Source organism: Dermacentor andersoni, chromosome 9, assembly GCF_023375885.2.
Source record: "Dermacentor andersoni chromosome 9, qqDerAnde1_hic_scaffold, whole genome shotgun sequence".
NCBI lineage: Eukaryota > Metazoa > Arthropoda > Arachnida > Ixodida > Ixodidae > Dermacentor > Dermacentor andersoni.
The window spans coordinates 21,490,437-21,517,948 of record NC_092822.1 but is presented as its reverse complement, the minus strand read 5'-3'; the positions used below and the strand labels follow the sequence as shown (position 1 = coordinate 21,517,948).

The following is a 27,512-nucleotide window of genomic DNA, read 5'->3' as shown; positions in this document are numbered from 1 at the left end:
GTGTGCATCACATATCTACTTCCACTTGCTGTAGACCACATTAGACGGTTCTATCGATCAACGGTGGACAAACGAAAGCAGCCTCAGTGAAGAGCCAATGTTCCTACAAGGGCACTTGTCAAAATGTTGACTCCAGACTCCAGTTACATCCCTTGTTGGACCACTGTTGATCACTTCAAGTCACCATCTTCTTGTGAACCTGCGTATTGTTTAGACAGTTTGTAGGATCTCTGTGGACATAAAGATCATCCAAGATTAAAGTGCACAAGCGCAGAGCACGGAGAACCTCTCCGCATCTCAAAGACACGTGTTAAATCCATGCACTTGTGTTGCGCGTAGTTTTGGTCATCAAAGACGACATCTGTTTCATCCCACGAAAGCAGTGATAGGAAACGAGAATCAGAGTTGCAGTGAACTCTGCGGGTCATTTTGCTGCTCAAAACCTCGCAGTGACCACGCCACATTATATACAGTGCAATCGCGCAGTTAATGCACTTAACAATAGCATGGCTCTGATATTGGCTTGTCTTGGACAAACTTGGCTAAAGGAATGTTCGTGTCTGCCAGCAGAGGGTGCAATGGTCATGCAGAAGCAACCACCATATTATTTGCGAGATCTCCATGCACAAACATTTGCTATGCGATAGTACTGTAAGCATTCTAGGTATGTGACGTGCAGTGTACACAGAGTTCTCACATATGCATATGATAAGTTTCGGGCATAACCTATTAAGCAATGCTGTCGCCAAGAAGCAGAACCCTGCATGATTTCAGTGGTTCATCACAATGCCACTGCATTGCTGTAGCAGCACTAGCACGCTGATGCCAAGTGTGTGCCTGCAAGTTCATATACTTGCTGTAATGCCTGCCTTCTGCCATGCAAAAACTGCAATGTGCTGCAATTTCAGCCAGTGCTTAGGAGCCCCATGCAATCGAAATTTATTAGGAAGGTAATTTGTTTGTCATGTCACTTTTAAAAGGTTAACCAAGGGTTGATTGTGTTGACTACATTGTAGTCTTCTTAAGTGTGAACACCGCTGGTTCTTGCGGGTCTTGGGTAGTATCCTCCCCATCATTATCAACCTGCAGAGGCACGTTGAAGACTTCCTCAATTATTATTTAAGCATGTCCACCCCACCTTACCCTGTGTCTGAACTACAGCTACAAAGCCTGGTCTGGTGTATCAGTATGTACTTTTCTAACACGGCAGTTATACTAGTAAACATGCTTCACAAGCACTTGGTTGCTTGTTAACTAGGGTATTAAGTGGTGGACTTAACCACGATGATCACTTGACATTGAGAAGTTTTCTCTTGCTGTGCTTGTCTTTGAAGAAGTTTTACTTGTAGGTGCTGCAGACTGTGTCATTTTTCCCGTTTCCTGTACAGGCCATTTGGGACGTCGCTTCACATTTGCTGGCCCACAAGCCGCTGTTGTTGCAAGATCACACGGTAAGCAGCATGCTGACAAAGACACAGCCAAGACACAATGACCACATTTCATAATGCAAACACACTACGATTGAATAATCTCATTGATATGATCACGATTGATCTGAATTTTTGGGATTTTACAAATTCTGAAGGTCTCCTCGCTAAAAAGGGCGTTAAAGTATGATGCATTCTATTTTGGGATGACTTGAATGTTCAGTTGGGCCATGATGGAGTATACAAATTTCTGAGCCACTACAAGACCTCTCAGAATGAGAGGCCTACGGCTGCGTCATACTGTTTCAAAGTCGGTGTACGAAATCTTGGACTTCTGTGATAGTGGTAAAAGCCTGAGCAATTAAAAAGTACTCGCTTCATCCTGAAGTGAGCACTGGCTATGTAGAAAGTATCTACTCGATGATATTCAGGTAACAGAGGTTCGGAAGGCAACCAGGGGCACGTTCACCCAAAATAAATCAACATTAAATAGGGGATTGTTTGCTGAGAAGAACCATTCAGTGTTTCTTAGAATGACCACTTTTGTCAGAAGAGTCTTGTGCTGCTTCGGTAGCTGCGGCACCATGCTTTGCTTGCGTCAAGACTACTGAGCAAGTGGCCTTTACACACTTTTCTGGCCTGTCAGCTAGACCTTCTGCGGACCCTCACATTTTTATGCTGGTTGCATGTGTTATTTGTTCTATTTGTACCCGTCTTTGAGAAGTAAGCTCATGTGTAGCATTCAGCCTGTGTGTCCTTGCTTCAAGAACTCGAATCTGTTCATCCATTGAGCCAACTGCAATGTCTTGATTGTGGCTTGTTATGGATAATACAAACTTGGAATATTACGAATGTTTTTCTTCAGTCTGAGAGATTCATATTATCGAAATCTTGCTGAATTGAATGTAGTAAATTTGAATTCAGAAACTCGCATGAAATATAAACAAGCTACGTGTACAAACTTGAATTTATCAAGTTTTCTTGCTCTTTGATAGAGAGCTGGCAAGGTTTGAGCACTTTGTCATACATTGCAACTTGTTTTTGCAATGTCATACATTGCAAATATCCTCCTGTCTTATCTTTGTGTGTCATTCTTGCAGGTTATAGAACAACTTCAAAACCACATCTTGCGGTTTGGGCTCCTGGCAGCAGCGGCACTCAGCCCTGGCCGCTTCAAAAATTTCGACCGGCCTGCTTTGGGTGGGTACAGCTTGGATACATTGGACACTAGTGGCAAATATGTGTTGTACAGTTGCACCTCGATGTAACGAACACAGATATAATGAAGCAAATCAAAATTGTTTCTTGCCAACATCAGTGTCCAATGAACACGTGCCTATAACGAATACTGGATGTCAGAAAGGTATTGTGGTGTTGGAAATGGCTTTGTTATAACAATGTTCAACTGTATTATACTATTTGCTGAAGTGAATGCATGGAGTTACTTGCAGTAATGCTTTAACATTGTTTTTGGTTCATTGTTTTCTCGTAGCTTCAGGAGGCTATAGGTAGCATGTGTTCTTTTCCGCACATTGAAAGCTAATGGTTTTTTTTGTTGGCGCATCGTCCTGTCATCTCTGTCTTGTCGCAGCTGTGCTTTACTCTTGCGTAGTCTTGCGCCAAGTGGCTCAAGTACCCACGATTCCGATGCGAGCCGTGTTATAACTTCTTTCAGTGGTGTCCCTCGGACGGATAACTCGGCACTCTCCAGATGCGGCTGTGGTTCGGGTTCCCCTGCCTGGCGCTGCAACTTCAGCTTGGGCCGGCAACTCCCTGGAGCTCAGCATGAAGCCGGAAAGCCAAGGTGATCCTCTGCCTGCAGTTCTTAACCAAGTTCAATGCATGAGATCACCTGCCGCTACGGCTGACAATGGCTGTAGCTTTCTGCTCCCAAGCGCAGGGTGGCGGGTTCGACTCCCGGCTTCCATGTCGCATAATGACCGAGGCGGAATGCAAAAAACACTTGTGTATGCTTGGGTTTGGATGCTCGCTGAAGAAACCCAGGTGGCCAAAATTCACTTCTCTATGTGGCACCTCTTGTCGCCCCAACATTACTTTGGAACATGAATTTCAATCAATCAAATAATGTCACAGCAGGTTTTTCCTATTACCTTATTTATTCCAATGTAGGTCGGCCTCATCCTTCAGAAATTTTGCCCAGAGACCTATTGACCTGTATTCATGACCGAAGCATCTCAACCTATATTTGAAAACAAAGGTAGCAAAAGTACCAAGCTAAAGGAGTTCCTTAGTTGCAGCCCCCATATAGCTAGTCTGGAGCTTACGTAGACTTGCTGCAAGAAATGCTGCATATCCAACACACTTGATTGCTCTGCGCACAACGTCGTTTGGGATGCTGAGGATGCCTGCGAAGCACACGAGTATGGCTTCCCTGGAAGTTCCATTGAGGATCGTGAGATTTAGTTGCTGAGCTTAGAGTCAATGAATGTGTTCCATGCTCGGTTTTTCATTTTTCTAAAAAGTATGGGTCAACCTACATTCGAATTGTAATTTTTTTATTTCTCAGCAAGTTCAATACAATAGAAGTCAGCCTATATTCGGGTTCAGCCTATCTTTGAGTAAATATGATATACAGTGGGCTTCTGTTAATTTGATCCACACCGAAGGTTCCGGCTGGCGCTCGTGCATTTATATGGGCCCAAACTTTTGTTATTTCGATAAAACAATTGGCCTTCGCCAGATAATTAGAACTTGTCCAGTCAGCATGTGCACGCTTGACCCCTGTGGTGGCCCCAGTAGTGACCCCTTTAGACGTAGTGTCTGTCTCGGCAGAGCATTTAGCGAATGCACTGAACACACTTCAATCTCCCGTCAAGAATGCCTATTTTTGGCCTTCGCTAGGAAGATTTTCCAGCAATAACTGTAGCTGACAATGCATGATTATGCTATTTACCAGATTCTAACAAGCGGCCTCTTATTTTTCCTTTTCTTCAGGAAATTTGGGCCGAAAGTTGGCTGTGCGGTGCAATCGAATACGAAACCAAAATTGCCTTTGCGGCGTTTTTATGCTTTCCTGCGTAACATGGAAGTATTGCGGCGTAGCTGACTTTAGGAAACTGGTCATCATTGACCAGAGGGGCCCAGAAATACTTCTCTAAATAATCATTAAATGGTCTCACTATTGAAGGGCGCCATCTCGCAAACCTTGTAACGCAACATTTTTTTTACTCCTTCAACTAAAAGGTTGAGTGTTGCGGCGGCAAAAGGACTCGTCATGGTACCCCATAGTGGCCACGGTAGACTATGCAAAGCAGCACACTGCTGGGATCTTGGAGGCCACGCACAGCTGACGTAGCTACACGCATTTCAGTGATGAAACGATTTTTCTGTCGTTTTGTAATTGCAAACATATGTACCTTTTATTTACTTAACTTAAAATTAGCAATTCTGTATTACTGAGAATTCTCTTGCAGTCGCGAAATCAGCCAATAGCATTCGTGGGCCAGCTTCTTTCAATGACGCTGCACGATGGCGTCTCGGAAGCTAGAGCAAGTGATTATTTCGCTGTTTTTGACATGAGACTGTAAGCTCCCTGCTACACACAGTTCAGTAATATTTGGCTCACATGTTCACTGCAGTCTCTATGACAGATAGACAATGTTTTCTTACTATGTACAAAAAGTGTTTCAGGGCCCCTTTAAATCCTTGCCCATTCTTATTGCTAAAAAACTGGGTGTGTGTTAGTCTTACTTTGTGTAGGAACTTTAATGTATATTTCTACATTAGTTTTCTACTTTGGACACATAGAACGTGGCCACGCATTTAATTCGGGTAAATACTGGCAAGTGAACGAGTGGTGTGTTTTGGCGTGTTTCTTGCATATTGTTTTACTCTAACCACTGGATAATTCAATTTTGTTGGTCCTCTCATGTTCAGATTAACAGAACTCGATTGTATTAAGCTGAGCATGTCTTCATTATTTTTTCTCTTTTCTACTGGTGACCACTATGGCATCTGTCATAGCTGCAGGGTTTCTTCGGGATGTTAAGCCTTGTCAATCAGTCATTCAATCAGGTCATGTCACAATAGATTTTTTCTCGTTATAATGTTCTGAGCCAGAGTTTTACTGGTGACCACTACTACATCTTTCATAGCTGCAGTGTTGTTACTTTGGGGCTTTTAAACTCAATAAATCAATGAATTAGTAAAATCATGCCACAACAGTTTTTCTTTTTGCTTAGTGCACTAAGCCTGTAATCATTCTTTGCTCTCTTTCACAGGTGATCACAAGGAACTCCTGGTTGCGGTGGCTCTGTTCAAAACACTCAATGAGCTGCTGCCTGAGCGTTTCCTTGCACAACAAGGGTATGTAAAGACCATTCTCTTTTCTGTGTCCTGTGTCAGTAGCACTGTTTTTGAAGGGGCCCTAAATCACCCCTCGGGCTTGGTGAAATAACATAGTCCATGGGTAGCATATGCTGCTGTGAACATTTCAGCCAAGTTCTGCTGTCGTACGCGTTGCGTGGAGCTCACAAGCAGACCATCTAGTCACCTTTCTCTCAAATGCTCTCTTTTCAAACAGAAGCCTGCTCCTCACTCCCTTCTGGACGCTTCATCGTGCGGACTTTTTGTTCCCTCTACAGGACAACGATTCTCGTTTCGTCTTGAGCGAGCGACATCATCTACTTCAGCGGAGCTATATGGCATTAAGGAGGCCCTTGTGTATGTACTTCGACAGCAACCACCAAAGACATGGGTGATTTTCACAGACTCAAAAGCAGCCCTACAAAGTATGTGGAACAGGCACAAGCGTTGCAATAATCAACCATCAGCATTTGACATTGCTTATCTTCACCACAGGGCTAAGATTGCTGGGCATTGCATAAAGTTTCAGTGGATACCTGGCCATGCCGGCATTTCGGGAAATGAAAGAGCGGACGAAGCTGCCAGAAATGGACTCCAATACCGCAAGTTCAAAAGAACGTATTTTACAAAAGCCGACGCTTCAAACATGGGAAAAAAATATGCCTATCAAGAAAAAGACCGCATCTTGAATCTGCCGCTTCACCAAGATAACTTCCTACGTTACATTGACCCAGATATGAGACCAAAAATTCCACGACCACTTCCTCGACACTTAGAGACATTGTACCATCGTCTTCGACTGAACGTGGCATACACGAACAATTATCTGTACCGCATAGGATTAACCACTAACCCATACTGTGATAACTGTCGCAACTTAGAGACAATTGAGCACATATTACTAGAATGCCCCGCGTACCGCGACGAGAGACAATTTTGAGAGCACCAAATGGACATGATTTGCCACGAACCGTTAACATTACCAAGCATCTTAGGTCCAATGCCCGGCCCTTCGAAACAGCGACGGGTTTTGGATTTATTGTTCAAATACAGAAATTGGTCAAATAGGAAAGCTTTAAAAATTGCATCCTTCCTATACAAAAGCCTAAATTTACCCGCCATGTCACCTGTAAATATTAGTATCAGGTCCACTCGGACATTTCATATTTACTTTTATCCTTTTTTTCTACCACTCTTTTCTGGAATCTTTTCATCCCATTCCCCATCCCTATACAGAGTAGCATGCCAGCGGTTATATACGCGCCGGCAAAATTCTCTGTTTTTCTAATAAAGAGCCCCCTCTCTCTCTCTCTCTCTCTCTCTCTCTCTGGACGCTTTATTTCGTATTAAAGTGAATTCGTATAAGCGGCCGTTATTGGTAGCGCGGTCGGCTACGCAGCGTAGATACCGCGGCTGCCACGGAGTGCCACTACGAGTCTACTAGCTAAGTGCACTGTGGCTCCCTGAGGACAACTGCGTTTAGCTTATGTTTAGCGCGGCGTAGGCACCAAAATCGGAAGTTGTGGCAGCTATGTTAACATCCAAGATTAAACGTGAACTGCGCACCACAGTGACGAAGCGTTGTGAGCACACCCCACTGCACTGTAGGCTTTGCAGTGCAATGCATTGAAGAAGAAATGGGAGCACAGCAGAGGCCATGTTTGATTGCCAATAACTCCGCTTCTGCTGAACACATTGAAGCAGATTTTGTGGCAAAGTATTTCTGAAATAGCCTATTTTCACTTCAAATCCCTTTCCTCACTTCGATAAAAAGTGGTTCAGGGCCCCTTTAATGTAAAGCCTGTCTGGCTCTGAGGCAGTTAAATCAACATTGCCCATGGAGTCTTCTCACTTGCTTTATCACTGATGGCTGCTTGGCAGATACGCCACATGATCCGCCTTCTCTTGTGATTGAAGCAGATTTTAATATTGTTACTTGGCACTGATCGTATATTGTATAAGTGTGGAGAACCACACCTATGGAATATTGTGCATGGTATAGGGTTGTTTACCCAGTACACTTATTCATGTTCAGTTTGTAGCGTTATACTATTTGTAAATGGGTTCTGAATGTAACATGTAGCTAAATTGTAACCTGTAAATTACTGCAAAAGAAGTAGCATGATATTTATACAAATATGGCACTTGGAATGGCTCTATGCTAGTTGGCATTCATAGCTTCATTGAAACAGCCTTTTCAGGAATTTATACGTTTGCTGACAAACTTAAAATGCCTTTTAAGCTCGGATGATATAAGCCACTGTGATTAATCTGTTTGCCATTTTTCAACTTTCAGGAACCTTGAAGAAAGTTCTCACGAACTTCACTCGCATCTCATCAGCGTGGCCTTCAGTGGCGGTGGAGGAGTTGGCATTCGAGTCCAGTTGGTTCACGTCAGACCGGTGAGAATGACGACTTTGTGACATTGGCCCAGGAGGCTCGGGGAAAGGTTGAGGTGAATGAAAGACTCGACACCTAGAAAGAACCACGAGCAAAGATGTGCTCAGATATGTACTTTAAGAACTCTATTGCTGCTGCTGAAGCTATGATGGTGAACTGTCTGATGTTGCGGCTATACTGTCGCGGCATATTTCAGATGCATTTTCGGTGCAGTGACACCTGGTATTGACGTGTCCTTTTTAGACTTCGCAGTGACTGCATTGTAATTTTGATTTAATTATGCTTTGCGCAGTTATCGCTGAAAGCCCATATCCCATGCATGAATAGCACATTTTGTTGTTTCAAGTGATAAACATAGTTAACACAGAAATATTTTCTAGCTTTTTCAGTGTCGTAGTATGTGAACACTGGCTTTCACATAGCTACATTTCTGTTAGAAAGTGCTTGTCTTGTGCTTCCTTGTAACAATAAATTTATCAGATGGGAATTAGGTAACAACTGCCTTCAGTTTTTTTTTTGTATGCCTTGCTAAGGCTTGTCGGGATGGGAGCTAGGTTGCTCATTCTGCTTTGTTCATTTTTTTCAGCTGGTTGACCAAGAGGTTGTCTGTGGCATTGCCGACCTTTCACACAGGTGATTCTACCTTCCTTCTTCAGCACAGTTTCCTTCAAGCGTGCGTATACTGCAACGTCTAAACACGTGTTTAGCTATTTACACGGAGTAACATATCATGTTATAGTGAACCTGTTTACCTTTAAATTTTTGATTGAGCTGAAATTTTGGTTCATGCTCAAAGTGGTGGAACTGGGAATATTGCCTTAACAGGATCGGCTTGGAAAGTTCACCTGCATTGTGCGATGAGTGGTTGGGTTCCTAACATTCTTAGGACCCTTGTGCTCGTAATAGCCCAGTCGCACAGGGCACTTTCGGTCGCTATCAAGCCTGATGCGGACCAATCGTGATTGAAAGTGTCCATGTGACACCGGTATAAGAAAGCGGGCAGAATGATCTGCTTTGCAACTATATCTAAGCTTTTCTTTTTGATGCTGTAGAGCAAGGTAATGCAATAATAATTTAAAAAAAAAAGCTACACCTGCTGGGATATCGGGTTGAATTTTGCCAGAGCAGACTTATCCTGCATTGGGTCCAAAAATTATTTGCTTTACCCGCATGTGTCTTTCCAGGTGAGAAATCTTGGTACTGCTTTAATTAACAACTGTTCCTACTTCGTACTTGGGATAGTCAGCACTGTGCTTTAATTTGATGTTTTCATCACCATTTGAACCAATCACACCACATGTTTCCAGTTGATGTGTTTTTATGCATTTCCAGCTAATTGCCTGTTGAAGCAACATGCATGCTTGCTGACTTTCAACTTGCCAGTTGGAGCTAAAAGTGGACAGATTGAGGTAACTTAAACAGCTATTCAGAGCTTAAAGAAAAGAAAAGGAAGCCTGCTGATATGTAGGACTGCAACTGAAGCACGTTCTTACATGTTTCTAACTTGGTGCTGCAGCTGTGACCCATTAAAGCTAGCACTAAACTAGTAAGCCCAGGATTTTTGCTTTGGCTGTGACTCGATTGGCCACGCGGCATGCTGGTGGACCAAACGTGTGACACCACGCGCACGGCTGCACGCTTTCAGCAGGGTCCACTTCCTCCTCGACGGTTGTCGTGCTGAGACGCCAGGGCTCAACAGGAGCTACACCTGGTGTTCGTGCGACCGGCCGGGCATGTACGCGCTGCTGGTTGGAGAAGAACCAAAGGTAGGGCAAAGATGGACGCATTCCCATAGCTGTCATGTGACTGATTTGTCATTGTGTGGACCAGGGGTTCTTAAACTGTTTGGCTGCTGAGAACTCTGTTTCTTCAGAAGTGCCGAGGCCTCCGGATACTTCAAACTTGACCAGTCAGCATGCTTGCGCCTGACTCCTATGGTGACGCTCAATAGTGATCCCTTTGGCGGCAACGTCTTTCTCGGCAGGGCGTGGGGACAGTGAATGCATTAAATGCACGTTATCTCCCGTCGAAAACACCTATTTTCGGCCCGACCTAGGTAGATTTGCATGCAACAGATGTAGCTTGCAATGTCTCATTACGGTATTTACCTGATTCGAATGCATGGCTTTCTTTTTTCTTTTTTGAGAAATGGCCTGCACAGTGCAATCGGACACGACATCAAAGCCGCCTTCGCGGCATTCGTATGCTTTACCGCAAGAAACAGATGTATTGTGGCAAAGCTGGCTATAGAAAACAGGCCACTGTGGTGCAACATATTATAGAGCTTTGCTAATTTTTCTTGCTAAAAAAGCGCGTGTGCATTACATTTTAGTTTGTTTACAAGCTTTAATGTCATTTCTACGTTTTTCTACCTTAGACCAATAAAAAGTGTGCACTCATTTGATTCGGGGTAGTGTTAGAATTGGGCAAATACTGCCAAATGAATCAGTGGTGTGTTATGGCATTTTTTCTGCGTCTTGTTTAATTCGAATTGCCGGGTAATTTGATCAAATTCGTTGGTGCCATCAGGGTCAAATTAATGGTAGTCAACTGTATCAGCATAAATGATAACGCAAACTGAAGTGCAACTGCCCTATTTGTTTATCTCTTGTCCTGTTGTCTACACCGTTTGCCATGTTGCAATCAAATAGACCAACATCAAATTAATGGCAGCTAACTGCGTTTTTCCAGGCTGAGCTGCTGGAAGGCCAGGTGGCAGATGTGGTGGCTGGTCTGGGCTGCGGCATTTGCCTGGTGCTGGTGCTGCTCACCCTCGCTGTGGTTCTGGTTCGGTGCTGCCGTCGATGGCGCAGGTGATTTTTGAATGTATAGCATTATATGGCTGGTCGGTTGAAAAATTTTGTGTGAAGTCGGAAAACATCTTTCCCAATACTGGGCAACAATAAGCAGTTTAAGTGCATTGTTTGCTAGGTTTATAGCTGCCATTCAAGCACAGTGACAAACGACCCATTGTCCGCGATAAGAATCAGCGTGCTGGTGCTTAAAACATTAAACGAGCCCATCCGCTTTCGCCTTTTCCCATACGCCGTACCTTGAAAGGAGGCATTACACCGTGGCCAGAAATGCCCAAGCTCATAGTAAAAGGAGGGAGAAGGTGACAAAAGGGGCCCCAAAATGATAATATGCACCACTTGTGTTTAAATTACGCATGCATGTGTAGCTGTCCCCTTTCCGCTACCTGTGATAGCATCAACATGTTGGTTATGTGCCATGCCAAGCATAACGCAAACAAAGTTAGCGGAACCTTGCTGGACGAAAACTGTTGAAGATATGCGTAGCATTACGTGACGGTCTCAGTGGTGCAGAATGTATATGTTCAGCAATGTAAGTGTGTGCACTCTCTGCTTGTAATCCTCATGCGTATATATAAATAAATAGCGCATACTAAATTAGCATAACCGCCACAAACATCAGTACCACGCATAACACATTCTGCACCACGCCAACCACTAGTATATAATGCTGCACATATCTTGGACAGTTCCTGTTCAGGGAGGTTCCGCTTAATCTTTTTTAAAATTTGCCTGTTCACCTGCAAACTGAGTTTGTAACCTCAGCCATTGCTGTGCCTCTTTTAAAGACGTTTGTAGGAGCGAATGTTCATGTAATGGTTCTGTTTCTTTTAATGCATAGATTTCTTTGACTTATCCCCCCCCTTCCCCTATTTGAAAGGGAAAATTCTCATCCATCGAACAGTAGCGGGAAGTTACAAAGAAAACTCTCTCAAGTTTCTCAATAAAGAAAGCTTTGCAGTTCAAGATAAGTTTGTCCCAGTTTGGACCAGGATACAGATTCCTACAGAACTGATTTGCCTTCTCCACACATTGTGTGCAGGAGTAATTGGCCAAGTAAATCGGTTCAGTTCCTCCACAGATGGTGTAATCAAAGCTTTGAGTCACAAAGCAGCTCCATGCCTATACTGTTGAATCTGAATGTCAGATAGTGAGGTAAAATGCAGTTGGAGATAGGTCTGTGCACAGGCATAGCTCAAGTTGTCCAAGGCTGTTTGCATCACTTCTCTCCACTCTTGTGGTTTTCAGCCAAGGCTCTTGCTGCGGCTTGGACACGCTGCACGCCCAGGTTTGCCTGGCCCTGTGCGGTGCGTGCCTCGCGCTACTCCAGGGCGTGCATGGAAAGCTGACCCCCAGGGCATACCCCTACATCATCTCCATCCTGCAGCTCTGCCTTCTGGCAGCCTGCTGCTTGCAACTCTGCGTCGCGCTCGTGCTGTACGTGCAGCTCGTGGACGCCCGCACTGTGCACCACGCTGCGTTCAAGGTTGCCGCCCTGGGCTGGGGTAAGCCAGCAATGCTTTTGTGAACACATTGCGCAGATATACTGTGTATGAACAATTACAGTCTAACTACGATATAACGAACACGGAGGCTATAGCAAAATAAATCCAAAAATTGGTTGGTTTGCTTTATTAATGTGTTAACATTCTTAGGGTACTCCATGCGCTTTCCAGGGCTATCTATCTATGTGTGTTTGTATCTAACCGTCATCCTGCCTACCTGAGTCACTGAGTAATACATGGTCGAACGAGTAGCTTATCGGGCTGCTGCGCTGAGGTAACAGGGTTCGAAACCAACCATCAGACCAACTTGGGTCACCATGTGGCAATGTGTACATACGAGCTGCCCATCGACGAACCTCTTTCACACCGACATGGGGCACTCTAAGATGCGAGACTGGGTAGGTACCGCTGTTCGAGGAAACCCTTTGATGCCGACTTGGAGCACTGGCCATGTGCCAGTCGGTCTATGCTGGTCTTCAAAGAACCTCATTGATGCCAGCTTGGGTCGCTGGGTGTGTGCGCCAGTCGGGTCTGTGCTGCTCTTCAATGAACCCCTGATGCCAATATGGCTCACTAGGTAGTATGTGCCACTCGGAATGTGCAACTCTTCATAGATTGATTCAGTACATGCTCATGGAACCAGTGCTGGGCTGGATGCTGAGCAGAATTGAGTCCACGTCGCAAGGGTTCCTCAAGGACAGGATCCCAACACTTTAGCACACTGCGACACAAATGCACTGGCCATATGCTGCTTTTCAAAGAATGTTGTTCACACCAACACTTTGGTGAGCTGTGCCGTGAACGTACCGGACATGTGTAGCTCTTCAATGGACCTCTCACCAACTTGAGTCACCGAGTATGTGCGGCTGAGTGTGTGGCAAGTGAGGGAACCGTTCTCGGCGTTCACAGGCATCGGCGCACTTAGCTTCTTGTCTCTACAAAAAACTTTTATTGAGGTACAATGGTTCAAGTACGAAAAAATACATTGAAATCTGTGATGTTACGCTGACATACTAGTGCTGGGGTTTTGGCAGGAAATTCCAAGAAACAAAACTTTTTAACCTTCATTTTTCTCTGCTAAGAATAAACCTATTACTGCAAAATTAATGAAAATATGGTTTTGAAAGAATGCCTTTTCAGTCTAAATGAACTTAGCGTTTCCCTTTTGTGCTCCTTTAATGCAAAATCTTGGGGAGCTTTAAAGCAAAGAAATATGCAGAGCTTATTACATGAGTCAGTGCAAAACTACTACCTTGGTAGCATGTGTCACTCGAAGATTGTCGTATTGGAGCACTGAAGTTAATGCTGACGTCACTTCTGATGCCTCTTTTTGCAGCCGTGCCAGTGATTGTAGTGGGAGCCAACCTGGCAGCCCAAGTGCTGGAAGGTTTTCGCCTCGAGAGCTGGTGGCTGACATTGCGCACCCCCTCTGGACATCTGTCTAACTACTTCTGCGCCTACGTGGCCTCCCTCGCCATCATTACAGCTGTGAGTGCCGTCCTCTCATGCTAGCAAAGCACAGAGAGCCACACAAGAAGTACAGCGCAAGTGTCCGTTGTCACTTACATTCCCGATAGCATGTTAATGTGTGGGTCTGTTGTCTTGAATGGCATAGTATAAATGTATGTGCATGATTTTTCTGTAAACATCATGTATATGCGCTAGACTGGTTGATGTTTGCTTTGTTCACAATGTACAGTGTTCACAGGAAAGAACAAAAGTATAAGGAACTGTGTTTAAATGCTGGAGCCAAAATGCAGGCTCTATTCACCTTGCAGAATGTCAATCTTACAACACAGGGCAGCTCAGACACAGAAGGCTTTACAAATGTCTACAAGTTCATCAAAAGTCCACAGAAAGAACTCAAAAACTCTAGTTTTTCTCCGTATTTATTTTAGTTGGGTGATCATACGAGATCATTGAAGTAGTAATTACGAGTCTGGTGTAGTGCTGAATGCGCCGTGGCCTATACGCTGAATTTTGTCTACCCTTGTTTTCAGCTTCATTTCCTGCTGTTTCTGACCGTGCGTGGGGAGCTGCGGCGCCAGCGGCTCATGGGCATTTCCAAGAAGCAGGCTTCCAGCAGTCGGTAAGTGTGTGCTGCCTCGACATCCTCATCCTATTGCTTTTGGTATCGCCTACAAGAAAGCTTTAGCCAGTTTGTATTACCATTTACGGAATGTCACTGAGAACATAGACATCAACAGCAGTGCCTGTGGTGCCAGGTTGTGGCATTGAGTTCAACTAAATACTACAGCAGATCACACTAAAATGTAGACTTGAAATGACCAACAATATTTTAACAAAAGATCTGGTTGTGGCCAACATTTGAACAAGTGGGTTTGTCTTCATGACAGCAACAATTGATTATCTTGATGGCATTTATATAGCCCATCCCGCCAGCAGAACAAAAGAAAAAATAAAGTGGAGAAAAAGCCTAAGAAAAACAGAGCACACATGCTAGGTGAAACTTAGCTGGAAGCATAAAGGTGTAAACAGCAGCATAATTGTGAATATCTACATTCGAACCTGATTATAATGACCACACATTTCAGTGCATTTACAATTTTCCAACCCTGCCTATTGAAACTGCTTGGAGATACACTTGAACCTTGTTATAACAAAGTTGAAGGGGGAGCTGAGATTACTTCGTTATATCTGTTACCTCGTTATATCTATTGCCATTTACTACAATACATGCCCAATAGGGTGCACAATTGTAAACATGGAAATAAGAAAACAGCTTTGCAGCACGCGGAAATGCTACATGGCCACACATGCGATAAAATTTGAATAGAACAGAAGAATATTCAGCGTGTGCAACACATATGCGACTTAGAACCTGACATGACAGGTTCTGACATGACATGATAGCTGCCTTCTGTTCCATTGTGATAGTCTTTCGCATTAAATCCAGAAGAAACGCTGAGGCGAGATGGCCACAAGCATCTTGCAACGTACTTCACACTGGCTTGCACGAGAAAACCCTATGTCCATCAGCCTTGCATGCTTTATGTGAAGCTTGCCGACATCCTTCTCCAGGGCATCCAGGTGCTCCACGTAGTGCAGCAAAAGCTTCCTCGTGAAAACGAAGCGCCGGAGTGACTGATTCATCTGCTGGGTCTCTTGTAAGGACAATGTTGAGGCAGCCTGCCCTACCGCGTCATCGCTGTCGTCGTCGCCGTCGCTATCTCATGCAAGCACGTTTGCAATGATTGCCTCATTGGTTAGAAATGCCTAGTTTCCAAATCTATAGCCGTGTGCTTTCACCAGCAACATCATGATCAGCGGGCGGATCAGCCATTTTTCATTTCAGCAGCGAGTAAAACGAGGCTGAGAAATTATGTGGCCAGGAACGACTTCTGACGCAACCAACAGAGACGAACGCGAGCGAATAAGCTGTTTATAGAACTACGCTGGATGAGGAGCCAGCAAGCAATCTGGGAGTAGCTCAGTTGGCGCAGTTCATTCGTGTTTCAGAGGATGGCGCAGCGTAGTGCTTTGGGCACAGCCCGTTTGTGTTCGGTGGGGGTGGAAGGGCGACGGGAGGAAGGCATGCGGAGAAGGCTGGACAATGAGCTCGCAGCAGCTGTCAGGGACATCGCTCAGTGGCTCAAATTTCTCCTTTTTTTTTCAAGGATTTTGCATTTCACTACCTTTCAGCATGGACACCCAGCAGCCAGACTTCATCGTTATAACCGATAATGTGACATCGAGGCATTGTAGTAAGCAGGTTATTTCACCATGGAAAACATACAGAAGTTGACGGTGTAGCAGCTTCTCATTGTTATAATCAATATACCGTATTTACACGATTGTAAGTCGACCCCTTTTTTTAAATTTGGAAGTCTGAAGTTGGGGGGTCGACTTACAATCGAAACCGAAACATGGCCCCGCCAAAAAAAGCGATACCAACGGGAGCTTCAATGTAGTTAGAATTTTATGCTTGCTCTATGGCCCTACCCGTGTCTTTTCGCTATCCCGCGTGTTTGTTCGCTTTTCGGAAGGGTTTTCCAACATTTTTGAGAGTTTTACAGTGTATGCAACACTCATGGGGGGGTGTCGGTAGTTGATGGAAGCGCCGCTGTTCCTATTTGCGGCGGCACCCTCAGAACGGCGGCGCTTGCGGGGAGTATCGGTAGTTCATGGAAGAGCAGACACCGCTCGCTGGTTTCTCTTTCTCGGTTTGAAGGCATTGGTATTGGCATGGTATTGGTTTGACGCTTTCCACTTGACTGCCGGCTACGTTTTCTTTCTCTATGGTGCTACTTCTATGCTTCCCCAGTCGTCATGAGTGCTCCAGGCCCACTCGTTCGGCACTCGTTCACAGCAGCGTTCAAGAGGGCTGCCATCCTTTACGCCGAAGAAACAAATCACTGCACAGCGGGCCGCAATTTCGATGTTTCTAAACGGGTGGTGCGAGAGTGGCGACTGCAGCGAAGCGAAATTTTCACCGGTGACGACAAGTGAGAAATTTCCCACGTGCCAAAGTCTGGACGCTTTCCGGAGCTGTAGGCTAAGCTTGCGGCGTACGTCGCTGAAATCCGTGATCGGTCCCTGCCAGTGAAGTGCGACGTGGTCATGAAACAAGCCCGGACCTTCGCCTTAATTTTAAGGTTCTGCTCCGCTGCGAGTACAACGAGTGGCTGGCGGCAGAAGACTGCGAAATTACGGCAACCGGACCTGTCAAAAGAGCCTCCCTGACGGCTGCGTGTAGTTGGGTGCATTTGGCGTGGGCTGCTGTTCTGCAATATGTCCTGGTGCGGTCGTTTGCCAAATTTGAAATTTCGCTGGACCACGACGCGCTGTGGGACCGCAGCAACGATGGCGATGGCAGCACTAGTAAAGACGAGTAGCCCAGTGATCATGTCAGCTACTAATAAATTTTCGTTATCGAATGCGCCCTCGGGTATGCTCTATTATTTTTTTTTTTTTTCGGTCACGCGATATGGGGGGGTCGACTTACATTCGAGTCGACTTACAATCGTGTAAATACGGTATTGTTAAAACTGGTATCGTTATAAGTGGGTCTGACTGTAATGACCACTTTTCGAGAAACTATCCAGTTCGTTATAAATGGGTTTGACTGTAGTGGCTGTTTTCTTTTCCTTCAACTAGAACAGTAGGAAACACAGAAATGTTTCTGATGCTTTGTGGTTCAAGAAACCACCACAAGGTGTTGCTGCTGTTGCTGCTGCTGCTACCATCCATGTCAGTACATAATGTTGTCATAACGACATGATGTCAAGCAGATTTCGTCACTGTAGCACTGGGAATTCATATCCTGGCAATGATGCGATATGAACATAACACAGAAGGAATGCCTGCTTGCCTAGAAGTTTCCTTTGCCATGTGTGCCTCCACTGACTTAGCCAATAGGTATTCATGGAAAGCGTTTCCGCTGGATGTGGTTGATCAAGGATACAGTGCACGTTGATGCAGACCCACTCTGTACTTTGTATGCCATCTCACGAAGGAAGTGAATGAATGAGTGAACAAAAATAATACGCCGCACCCATTATTGCGCAGGTCAAGTGTCCTGGTTGGTTCCATGCTTGTGCTGGTGGCACTGCTGGTGGTGTCACTGGCCAGCATCTTGTACGTCAACATGGAGAACTCCCGTCTGCGCTCCTACGTGCTTGCCACTACCTTGGGCCTTCTGGTCAGTGGTTGCAATTCAACACAATGTTGTTAAGCACTTTGTCTAGAGCAACACATTTCTTCTTGGTAGAGGCGCCCTCTGCAGAAATTTTGCCAAACTAACTGTGTGTAGCAGTGCCTTGACAGCTCTTCCAGTCCATCCAAAAGTGAACCACATCCTTTTTCAAACTTTCAGGGCCTGCTGGTGTTCTTCCTCTATGTGGTGGCAGCCAGAGAAAAGGTAGTCAGATTTTTGTGCACTAATACCCCTGTCTTGCGGGCAAGTTTAGTGACACTTTGACAGTACACTTTCCTGCGGTGCATGTCCTTTTTTGGCAATGCACTGCTACATGGGAAAAGAAAATCTCATTGGGAATTGGCAGCATTGCCATTGAGCAAATCAGTAGGCACATCTAAATTTAATATTTTAGGCAACGAATGCAAAATAACACTGCATTATATGGTTAAGAATAGTATTTAGTTTCGATTTTAGTGTAACTAAAGCCATCCATTGCAACCTCATTAGCATGAGCAGTTGTCATGTTCCAAGACAAGACAGCAGTCCAAGGCAAACAGGGAAAAAAATTTTGCTTACCATTGCAGATGGCATGGGGTGCTTGTAACATTTGAACGCACAAAAGCAGTGTAGTTAATATTAGTGCCAACTGCGTAGTGAGCATTATTTTATTTACGATTTTTGAAGCACTGCTGTTAAAGTTATACGATTTGATGTGAGTTCAAAGTGAGTTCAGTGAACGCTCTCATTGGCAAGTGCATTCATCAGCAAGTGTCACTAAACCTTTCCGTCTGACGGCCTGCAAATGGCACTAATGACAGAGTGCCCTCACTCAAACTAACATTAAGTTTGCTTGTGCAACTGTGCCCATGTTTGTGTGATGTCTCAGGCACTGCTTCATCTGTGCACTTGTGTCTGTCTTTTCAGCAGTCACCCTCGCCAAGCTTGCAGACCAGAAGTAGCGCCACCAAAGGTGTGTTTCTTGCTTTTGCTGTATCAATTCAATTGAAGTCCTCATAAATATCATGTTGAAAAGATTGCCGTCAAGCTCTTACACAGCATAGGGCCATGGGCAGAATGGAGTTTCACTTTTTGGCAACACGCGTAGCACAGCCATGCTTTAGCCTTGACCCTTTCGTTACCGCACTTATAAAAATCAGTCAATTTGATCAACAGTATTTCTGCAAATTGTTGATCATTTGCGTTGTAGTTCTGGGAACATTATGCACCATCTGCAATGACAACTGAACTTTAGCTGTTTGTCAAGGTTGGCAATACCTAGCAGTTTGCTGGGTACAGAAAACGACAGCTGGAAGTATTGTTGAAACTAGACTCCAGTGCTCTTAGCACTTCCATAAAGAGACGCAAAATTTTGCGCTTTGGTTGACTCTGCAACCTAATTTTCAAATGACAGCAGCAGTGAAAACAGAAGCTTCTCTCAGGTTGTCAATTTACCGGTTCGACGTATATGCTCAAGAGGCTCAAGAGTGTGCATTATTTTGATAATTGTGTTCGGCTAATATCAAGTGCGACTTTATTTTTCCCCACCAGAGTTTGTGTTTATCCATCAGCACTTCGACAGCGTATGTACACATGATTACGAGCAATCCTTCCCATCATGTGGGATTTTCACTCGCACAAGAGCACACAGTCGATTCCAGACCAACCTTTGCTCAAAGCTTGACTAGCTGTCTAATATCTCACATTCTGAACACTGCCTGTGCATGTTCCCATATTCATTACTGCACAATATTTTGGCAACACTCCACATTACTGTATAGCACTGTACAAGAACTTAACAAAGTACGCGGAGGCTCAGCGCCATTTAAACACACACTAGGCCACCTTGCTTGCAGAGAAAAGCTGATTGAACGCAATAACCAAGTAGGGCAAATCAGTCCTATGGAATGCCGCAAGGTTGAGGAAATCTCATAAAAGGGAAAAGTGTGAGGAATTGTGTAGGAACATTTCTGAGAAACCCGTACGGGTTTACTTTGTAGCTTCGTGCTATATTTGGGTGGATGAAAATTTTCCTTTCCACAATAATCAAGTGTGAGGAGGCTTTTTCATGCTCCCTGACCTGACAACTATTGCTTTGTGAGCCTGAAGAATGAAAAGCAAACCAGGTACCTGCTGCAATGAGTAAACGCAAGTGCTTCCTGTACAATAGAAACTTCCCCGGTTTTTTAAGTTTGCAAAGCTACTGCTTTCTGACATAGCATGGGCATCACTATGGCTAGTATTGATGCCAACAAACCTTCATAATATATTTTTTTTTGCTTGAGCTGGACTTGGAAAAATTAGGAACTAGGAACCAGTTGCTTATATTATATTTATTTCAGGTTTTTTTTTTTTTACTTTCAGTACTTATACTAAATATAGCAAATTATTAATTTCATTCGAGTTCTTTGTGGTGCTTCTTCGAAGTTTCACACAAAAATTATCAAAAATTCTCTGAGGAATTCTTACTACTATTCATCCATTCAAAACACCAGTGATCGGACTATAATTTTATGTATTGGAGTATACCTTGCGACTGCTATGTCTTGAAATAAAATGTCAAAACTAAAAATTATACCGGTGCTTTCGCCTCACCTTTCAAACCATGAATCCTTATCAACTCATTCAGCTTTCTGTCATTTGTAGTCTGCATTGTTCTCACAAAACCATGGTGCTTGCTTCTTCTTCTCTTCTTTTTCCACCATCCTGGATTTCCTATTAAGGCCAATAGAGTTTGGGTGTAAATTCTCTGCCACACACTTTCAGCACATAAAAGTTTGAAAGTTGGGAAACATAAGATGTCCTAATTTGATGCAAAACTTGGTCGCAGAATGCTAGACCTGGTGTCATCGACGTTTTCACAATGTCATGACACAGAGCAAAATTTGCCGATGTCATGTATTAATATCGCTATGTGTGATGATGTTGCTCATGAAGAAAGTAAACAGCAGCACAGCTCATATTCTTTTCTGGCTGTGCTGGCATGTGACTGCTGCAGCCGTCGCAGGGACAGGGCATGGCAATATGCCACAACGTAGTGAAACATCCACCTAGTGATACCAAAACTGAAACTAATTCATAGAAGCAAGTGTATTGTAGTAAAATGTTTAGGGCAGTTTAGTATTCTGTTTAGGGTTTAGAAAGATTCGACTTTAATTAAGAGGAAGCTTTAGCTCGGGCCCGACTCCGACGCGGCCTATTCAAATACATGTAAAAACGCAAAAACGTTTTTCTGAGATAACCCCTGGACCGATTTCAATGAAATTTGTTGCAATTGAGAGGGAAAGCTAAATTCTAGTGACTGTTGGAAGCGGAATTTTGATTTAGGGCTTGAATTTTGTTCAAAAGATTTTCAAAAATTCAGAAGTTTGAAAAACATAGAAGCACGAAGTTTACAAATTTATAGCTCTGCATCAAAAAAAGATATACTGGTTCTGTAAACGGAATCCGTTAGATCATTCAAAGCGGACAAATTTGATATGGCATTTTGCATCTTACGTGAATTTGTTACGTTGTTTACGAGGGTTTTGCAAAAGTTGTAATTATATATTAATAAATTTTTTGAGATTCATGTGTAAGATGTCAAATTTGTCCGCTTTAGATGTGCTATCAGATACAATTCACAGAATTGCGATATCGTTTTTTCTTGCTGAGTTACGGAGTTGTAAACTTAATAGTTTCGTTTTCTGAAAATTTGCGATTTTTGCCAATTTTTAATAAAAAATTGACAACCTAAATCAAAAATTCAAAACCAACAGTCACTAGAATTTAAGTTTTTCTTTTAAATGCGCCAAACCCCGTCAAATTTTGTACAGTGGTTGCCGAGAAAAACGAATTCTCCTTTTACATGTATTTAGATAGGAGCGCCCGAGCTAAAGCTTCCTCTTAAGCACAAAGGAAAAAAGGACTAGTAGAAGATTTCATGTTAGTAGTTCTTGAAGGGTTACCGCAGCTTAATGATAATGAAGAAAAACCTAGAATTTTGGTGCAGCAAGATCGATGTGTGTCACGAGACGTGCATGCGCCTAACCCCTGGTACCATAACAACATTCGCAGGCTTGGCAGGTCCAACAGTCCTGGCGACTGTGATGGGTCGTGACGAATCAGAGGGGCTGCTGGCCCAGGGAAATGCAGGGCTGGATCTGCCACGGTTGGAGGAGAGCCCCCATGGTTCTCGGTCACAGGTGAGCCCCCCCTCTCCCTCTCACCCCCCCCCCATCCCTTAAGGCTATGTTCAAGGTTTGCAACAACCACAAAACAAGCCAAGCCGAACCAACATGAGCCGGTACACCACTCATTGTCTAGAAAGGGACACTAATGAGAAACATTCAATTAGTTTGGGCTGATAAATTATTTTGCAAAAACTCTATCCTCGCTAATTTCACAGTAAGACGTTGATTTTTAGTAATTGATTTCCTAAAGGAAATGAAGGCCAAACTTTCATTTAAAACCCCCTTTTTTTTTCTTTTTCATGCTGAAACCTCAGCATTGGCAGGTCAGTGTGATGTCACTGATCTCAAAGTATTTTCTTGTATTCGGGTTGTTGCCGTGCAATAATTGTGTTGGTATCTTGCTAAGTTGTATATTTCGATCCTTTAGAATACGGCACAGTACATATTCATTGATTGTGTAATAATATACTCTAGATGCCCCAGGCAAGGAGTTCTACATGAGGGATGGGCCGTCATTTAGTGGTAAACATGCCATGACAATCTTGAAACCATGTGGATCGGCGTGTAGGACTGGAACACTCTTTGGAAAGGAGTGTTCCAGTCCCTTGCAGCCTTCGCAAAAAAAGGGACACAGGGAAGCAGCAGCCCGTGCCAACAGAGTGTAAACTGCTAGGGTTAAGCAATTAAGTTAAGCAAAGGGTTAACTATGCCCAAGCAGCTGCCATCAAAATCTGTGACATCACTGCTGGGTGCTGCACAAACTGTAAGGAAGCATTGCAACCTGTTTTTTTTTTCATCTTTTCTGGTTTATCAAGCCTCACCTCACAGTAAAAATGGCTCGTCTTTATTAATATTATTATTTAATTCTGGAAAAGTAATTTACTAACACAGCTTATCTTATTTTTCCCTTTAATGTTTCTTTAAGTTATCTTTGAGTGCAACCTGCCTCAAATGTTTTCACTAGCCTCGTACTGTGTTCTCTCTTCTGAGAGTCCGTGAGTGTCTCTGGTAATTTTTTCTTGAACGCTAGGAACAGGAGAGCAAAAAGCATCTGCAGAAAGTATCGAAACAGTTTCTCTCCAGTCAGCACGCTTTCCGGCTATCATAATCTGAGTGGCGTGTTGTTAAACTGACACATTTACAGGTGTCTCAAAATTTTTCTAATCTGCTACTTTGAACTTTAGTATGTCCATTGGAAACTTACTGGTTTCGAATAAGCTCTGTACTTGGTACACGACATGAAACTAGCTTTTTTTTTCCCCTTCTTTTTAATGTTTATTATTGTTTTTTTTATATGAGTTGTATTTTGTAATCTTTTACCTAACCACGTCACAGTCTTGCGTCTTCCCGTGTACAGTATTTGCTGACTTGGAGATGTCTTGCAAACAATAACAGCTGTTGAGGAACTAAATAAGTCAGTGTGTGCAACCCAGAGAATATGCAGTCCTTTCATGCTCTGCAAAGCTGGGTGCTGTTCATGTGCATTTTTGTTCCTTGTTAAGGTTCACACTTCATTCAAACATATTATAAAATGAAGAGCATGAAAAAAAAAAACAGAACAAAGGAACCGGACAATAGTGCACGTGTCGGCTGATTATGCTAAAGGGCGCAATGTTGGGCTAGTTGGTTTATCTAGATGCGGTAACAGTGCAAGGAGCATAGACGAAGACAAGAAAGACACCAAACAAGTGTTCCGCATTCCGCACATTCTCATTGGGGAGCCTTGTCTGCATCCACATTTCTCTTGCACTCCTTTTGTGCTGTTTGCTTTCTTTGATGTTGACCTACCAAATCGCCACAGCATGCCAATTTGATGACTCACATCTCTTCCAGATCTTTGAGGCCAAAAACGAGGATGAGGAATCATCTCAGCAGCAGTCGGATCCTTCCTTCACGGTGACCGCTGTCTGATTGCCGTCCTCTGCGTGTGTGTGTGTGTATGTGTGTGCGCCAGGCGTCACAGCTGCCATCGAACAAAATAACAAAAGAAGGAAAAACATTCAACGCACAGAACAGTCCTTCTCGCAACTAAGACACATTTTAATCACTCCCATCATCGTAAAGCATTAGATCAGAAGAGCCATTTGCTCATACCATTCATCAAAAACACTGCAGTCTTGCTGACTGCGGCAGTATGCATTCGCTCAGTGTTTTTTAGCTCAGTGTATGGGACTCCCTTTCCCTTCATTAGCACCCTGAAAACTGTTACACCTTTCAGAGTGTCTGTCTGTTTGTGCTACGACAATAATTGCCATCATCCGAGAGCATCAATCAAGGCCATGCAACATGGGTTGCTTTCCTTTCAGTAATGTTGTGTGTATATATATACAAGCGTTACAAGAAAGGAGTAGTCACAAGAAGCTTAAGAAGGGAGATGCGTATGACTAGAGGGAGGATCAAGTACACCTCAAAACATGCAACATCTTTTAGATTATGAACGGAGCACTGACACAGTTACACATTGCAGAAAGATGCCCCGTATAGCTGTGTGCCAAAAGTATATTTCACTGGTGTGCTGCTGCAAAAGCAGAAACTTAAGTTTCACTTCAACGGTGAAAATTTTAATAACCTGTTCTTAACTTCTCTACTCCAGGTTTTACTTGTGTTCGCCAAGAGCACGCCTCTCATTGTCATTTTCTTTATCAAACCAAGACTTTTTATCACACTTAAACTTTACTTAAAAACATGCAAGATGATACTGCAAATTCTCGTTAGTTTTCTTTACAACACATTTTGTAACTAATCTTTAGCCTTTCCCCGTTTTTCTAGCCTAGGCCTCATTCTTAACATGCAAAACATTTTATAAAGGCAGAGTTACTTTCTCCTCGCATTACCGCACAGTTCACACTTCTTACTGCATTAACATTACATTAAAGCCATTTAGTGCATCTTAATGCATTAGCATTAAGTAGGTACCACGAGCATTCACACTAATATGTCATTGCCAGCCTCTAGTCCCTCTCGTTTGACCAGCTTGTACTGTTGAGAGTGGCCAGCTGAATGGCTGTGTCAGTGTTCCTTCTGGCATTAGCATTACCCAATACCATAAGAAACAGAGACTTAAGGCTTGACTTAATAATTACCACAGTCATGACTAAGTCTAGGTGGCCGGGTCTGTTGTTCAGCACCTGCGTTTTTGCAACACAACTTGCCACTGTGGGGCCACTAATTTTGTGCTCAATTTGGTGCACGTTCATGTAATCACCACCAAGGCTGACCACCCCCACTTTTTCCCGTGTTGTTGTCAGTGAGTGGTGTCAACAGTTGTGTGTGCCCACATTGTGAGTCGTTAAGAGGGGCTGAAGAGACATCTCCATGTTCTTCGTTTTCATTGAGCGCATTTTATCCGTGCAAGCGTGCACATGCAAAGTCTGTGGGATGCGCTAACGTTTGCAATCATTCAAGCGAAGTGGTTGTCATTAATTCATGTGTGGCTTTAAACATGTCTTGTGTATTCATTTCTTGAGGAGCTCTTTGGCTGTTGGTTTTAATGTTTGACAGTGCTTACTATTTCATTTCGACAGACTTGCCTGTTCTGGCACTGAAGTTCCTTCAGAACCACAGTTGTAGGCCGTAGAGGCTGTTGGCCGTGTTGTTTTCTTTCAGGGCTTCTTGAAGTTGTGATTGTTTAAAGTGCTGTCCCAAACTACCTTGTGTAAGGAGCTGTTCAAGTTGTTTCGTTCTCCGAAAACTACTGCAGCATTCTTTACAACTGTTTTGACTGAAAGAAATTTGACATCTCATAAGTCCTTCCATGTGGGCCTGTCTTATCACAGTGAAAGTTAGCTTTGTTTTATATTTATTATGCTTCCATGTTATTTATTTAAGGCATGTGCAAATCGCAGTTGCCCCTTATTTGTATTCAAGTTGTTCTTGTGGATTTTTATTATGTACTGTGATGCTTTTAAAGACATGATGGCATCTTGCATAGTGTCACTTGCTGGCGGTATGTAACACAGAGCAGTTGAGACGCATTGTTGCTGTTTTCCTCTTGCACCTAAAGCTTTACTTGCCAACTGACATAATGTTGGCTTTGACTATGCTGAATGAACTACCTATTAAGTTTTGTGGTAGCTCTGCGAAGAATTGTTTCGAAGGTATCATTTATCTCTGCTCTGCTCGGGGAGGGCCTTGTTCACTGCTGTACAGCCCACTGTTAGAGGGAACACTCAATTGGTATTTTGCTACAAATTACAGCTCAAACTACTGATACATTCCGTATGCAGTCGAGCAATTCCATATATTTTCCGTCTGCTTTCTGTATAATCTATAACGGAATCTACTTCTAAATGCTTCAGTAAGGAGATTATGGCATAAAGGCATACAGACTATTTTTTGATGCATAGATGTCAGCTTAATGCAACCAGTATGAAATGTTTCTTTTTCACTGAAGTTATATTGACTTCATTATCAGTTGGGTGTTCTCTTTAGCAGTGGACTGGGTTGTGCCAGGCTACTGCTGTCCACATTGGAATGAGTTCTCCGCTTCCACAGCTTGGAAGCATGTGCATTGTGTGTTTACAAGACTATTTAAAACATGGCCATTTTAAATCTCATTGTTCTCCAGCTAAGGCACAGAATGGAAGAGGTTGAGTCTGTAATCAATTTTTTTTAGGTGGAGCATTTCTTACAGAGTGGTTTTAGTTGCTGTCTTCATACTGTTTTAGCGGCATATTTATGTGCCAGACCACAACTCCAGGCGAACGTCCTTCTTTTTTAAAAAAAACATCTGAACAACCATACTGTGTAACGTATGTGTGTGATCACTTGTGCAATGTTGGTGGGCTGCCAACGGTTCCACTTTTTTTTTCAACGTGAACAATCCTTTTATGGCTGCTGCAGCTCAGCAAAAAATATGTCTAGTCATGTTGTGGATGCAAGTGCATTTTTAAAACTGTTTTTACAATGATCAATAAATATTGGTTGAAAATGAAGCAGTGGTCTGTTTTATTTTAAGCACAACAAAAATGACAAGAAACCCGCTGATCCAACACAACGTTGGAATCTCAATGACGCGAAGTTTGTTGGAGTTAGTGATGTATACGCGGTACAGAATGACACGAGCCTAGCTTCGTCGCCTGTAGCGGTATCGTATACTGAATTAAGTGAAAACGCAAAATTTTAATGTAGGAGCAACACTGCATGGTAAAAAGGCACAGGCTGCCCTGCTCACTGAGTTCACAAACAAGTTCCTAGTTTGCATCGACTTACCG

General features: G+C 43.5%; 1 protein-coding gene and 1 long non-coding RNA gene across 4 annotated transcripts in view; one reads left to right on the top strand and one right to left on the bottom strand.

The window, feature by feature from the left end:
* The window catches only part of LOC126527239 (uncharacterized), a 52,321-nt gene extending 25,088 nt beyond the window's left edge, over positions 1 to 27,233 (top strand). For 2 of the 3 annotated variants that reach the window (XM_055068624.2, XM_050174993.3), the window contains 16 exons: positions 1,389 to 1,451; positions 2,528 to 2,627; positions 3,103 to 3,231; positions 5,669 to 5,753; positions 8,050 to 8,155; positions 8,740 to 8,786; positions 9,799 to 9,919; positions 10,845 to 10,966; positions 12,215 to 12,471; positions 13,808 to 13,959; positions 14,472 to 14,560; positions 18,001 to 18,133; positions 18,308 to 18,352; positions 19,055 to 19,100; positions 22,184 to 22,311; positions 24,133 to 27,233. In XM_055068624.2, coding sequence (XP_054924599.1) covers positions 1,389 to 1,451; positions 2,528 to 2,627; positions 3,103 to 3,231; positions 5,669 to 5,753; positions 8,050 to 8,155; positions 8,740 to 8,786; positions 9,799 to 9,919; positions 10,845 to 10,966; positions 12,215 to 12,471; positions 13,808 to 13,959; positions 14,472 to 14,560; positions 18,001 to 18,133; positions 18,308 to 18,352; positions 19,055 to 19,100; positions 22,184 to 22,311; positions 24,133 to 24,210 — 1,701 coding nt within the window. In that variant the 3' untranslated portion in view covers positions 24,211 to 27,233. The remainder of the gene's footprint in view (positions 1 to 1,388; positions 1,452 to 2,527; positions 2,628 to 3,102; positions 3,232 to 5,668; positions 5,754 to 8,049; positions 8,156 to 8,739; positions 8,787 to 9,798; positions 9,920 to 10,844; positions 10,967 to 12,214; positions 12,472 to 13,807; positions 13,960 to 14,471; positions 14,561 to 18,000; positions 18,134 to 18,307; positions 18,353 to 19,054; positions 19,101 to 22,183; positions 22,312 to 24,132) is intronic. The other variant, XM_050174994.3, reaches the window with a different exon arrangement.
* On the bottom strand, positions 3 to 24,209 carry LOC126527240 (uncharacterized). The gene is made up of 4 exons (XR_008611662.2): positions 24,122 to 24,209; positions 20,723 to 20,842; positions 8,076 to 8,228; positions 3 to 199 (listed from the first exon to the last, which is right to left on the bottom strand). It is a non-coding gene; the product is annotated as an uncharacterized lncRNA (long non-coding RNA).
* Positions 27,234 to 27,512: the final 279 nt, after the last annotated feature.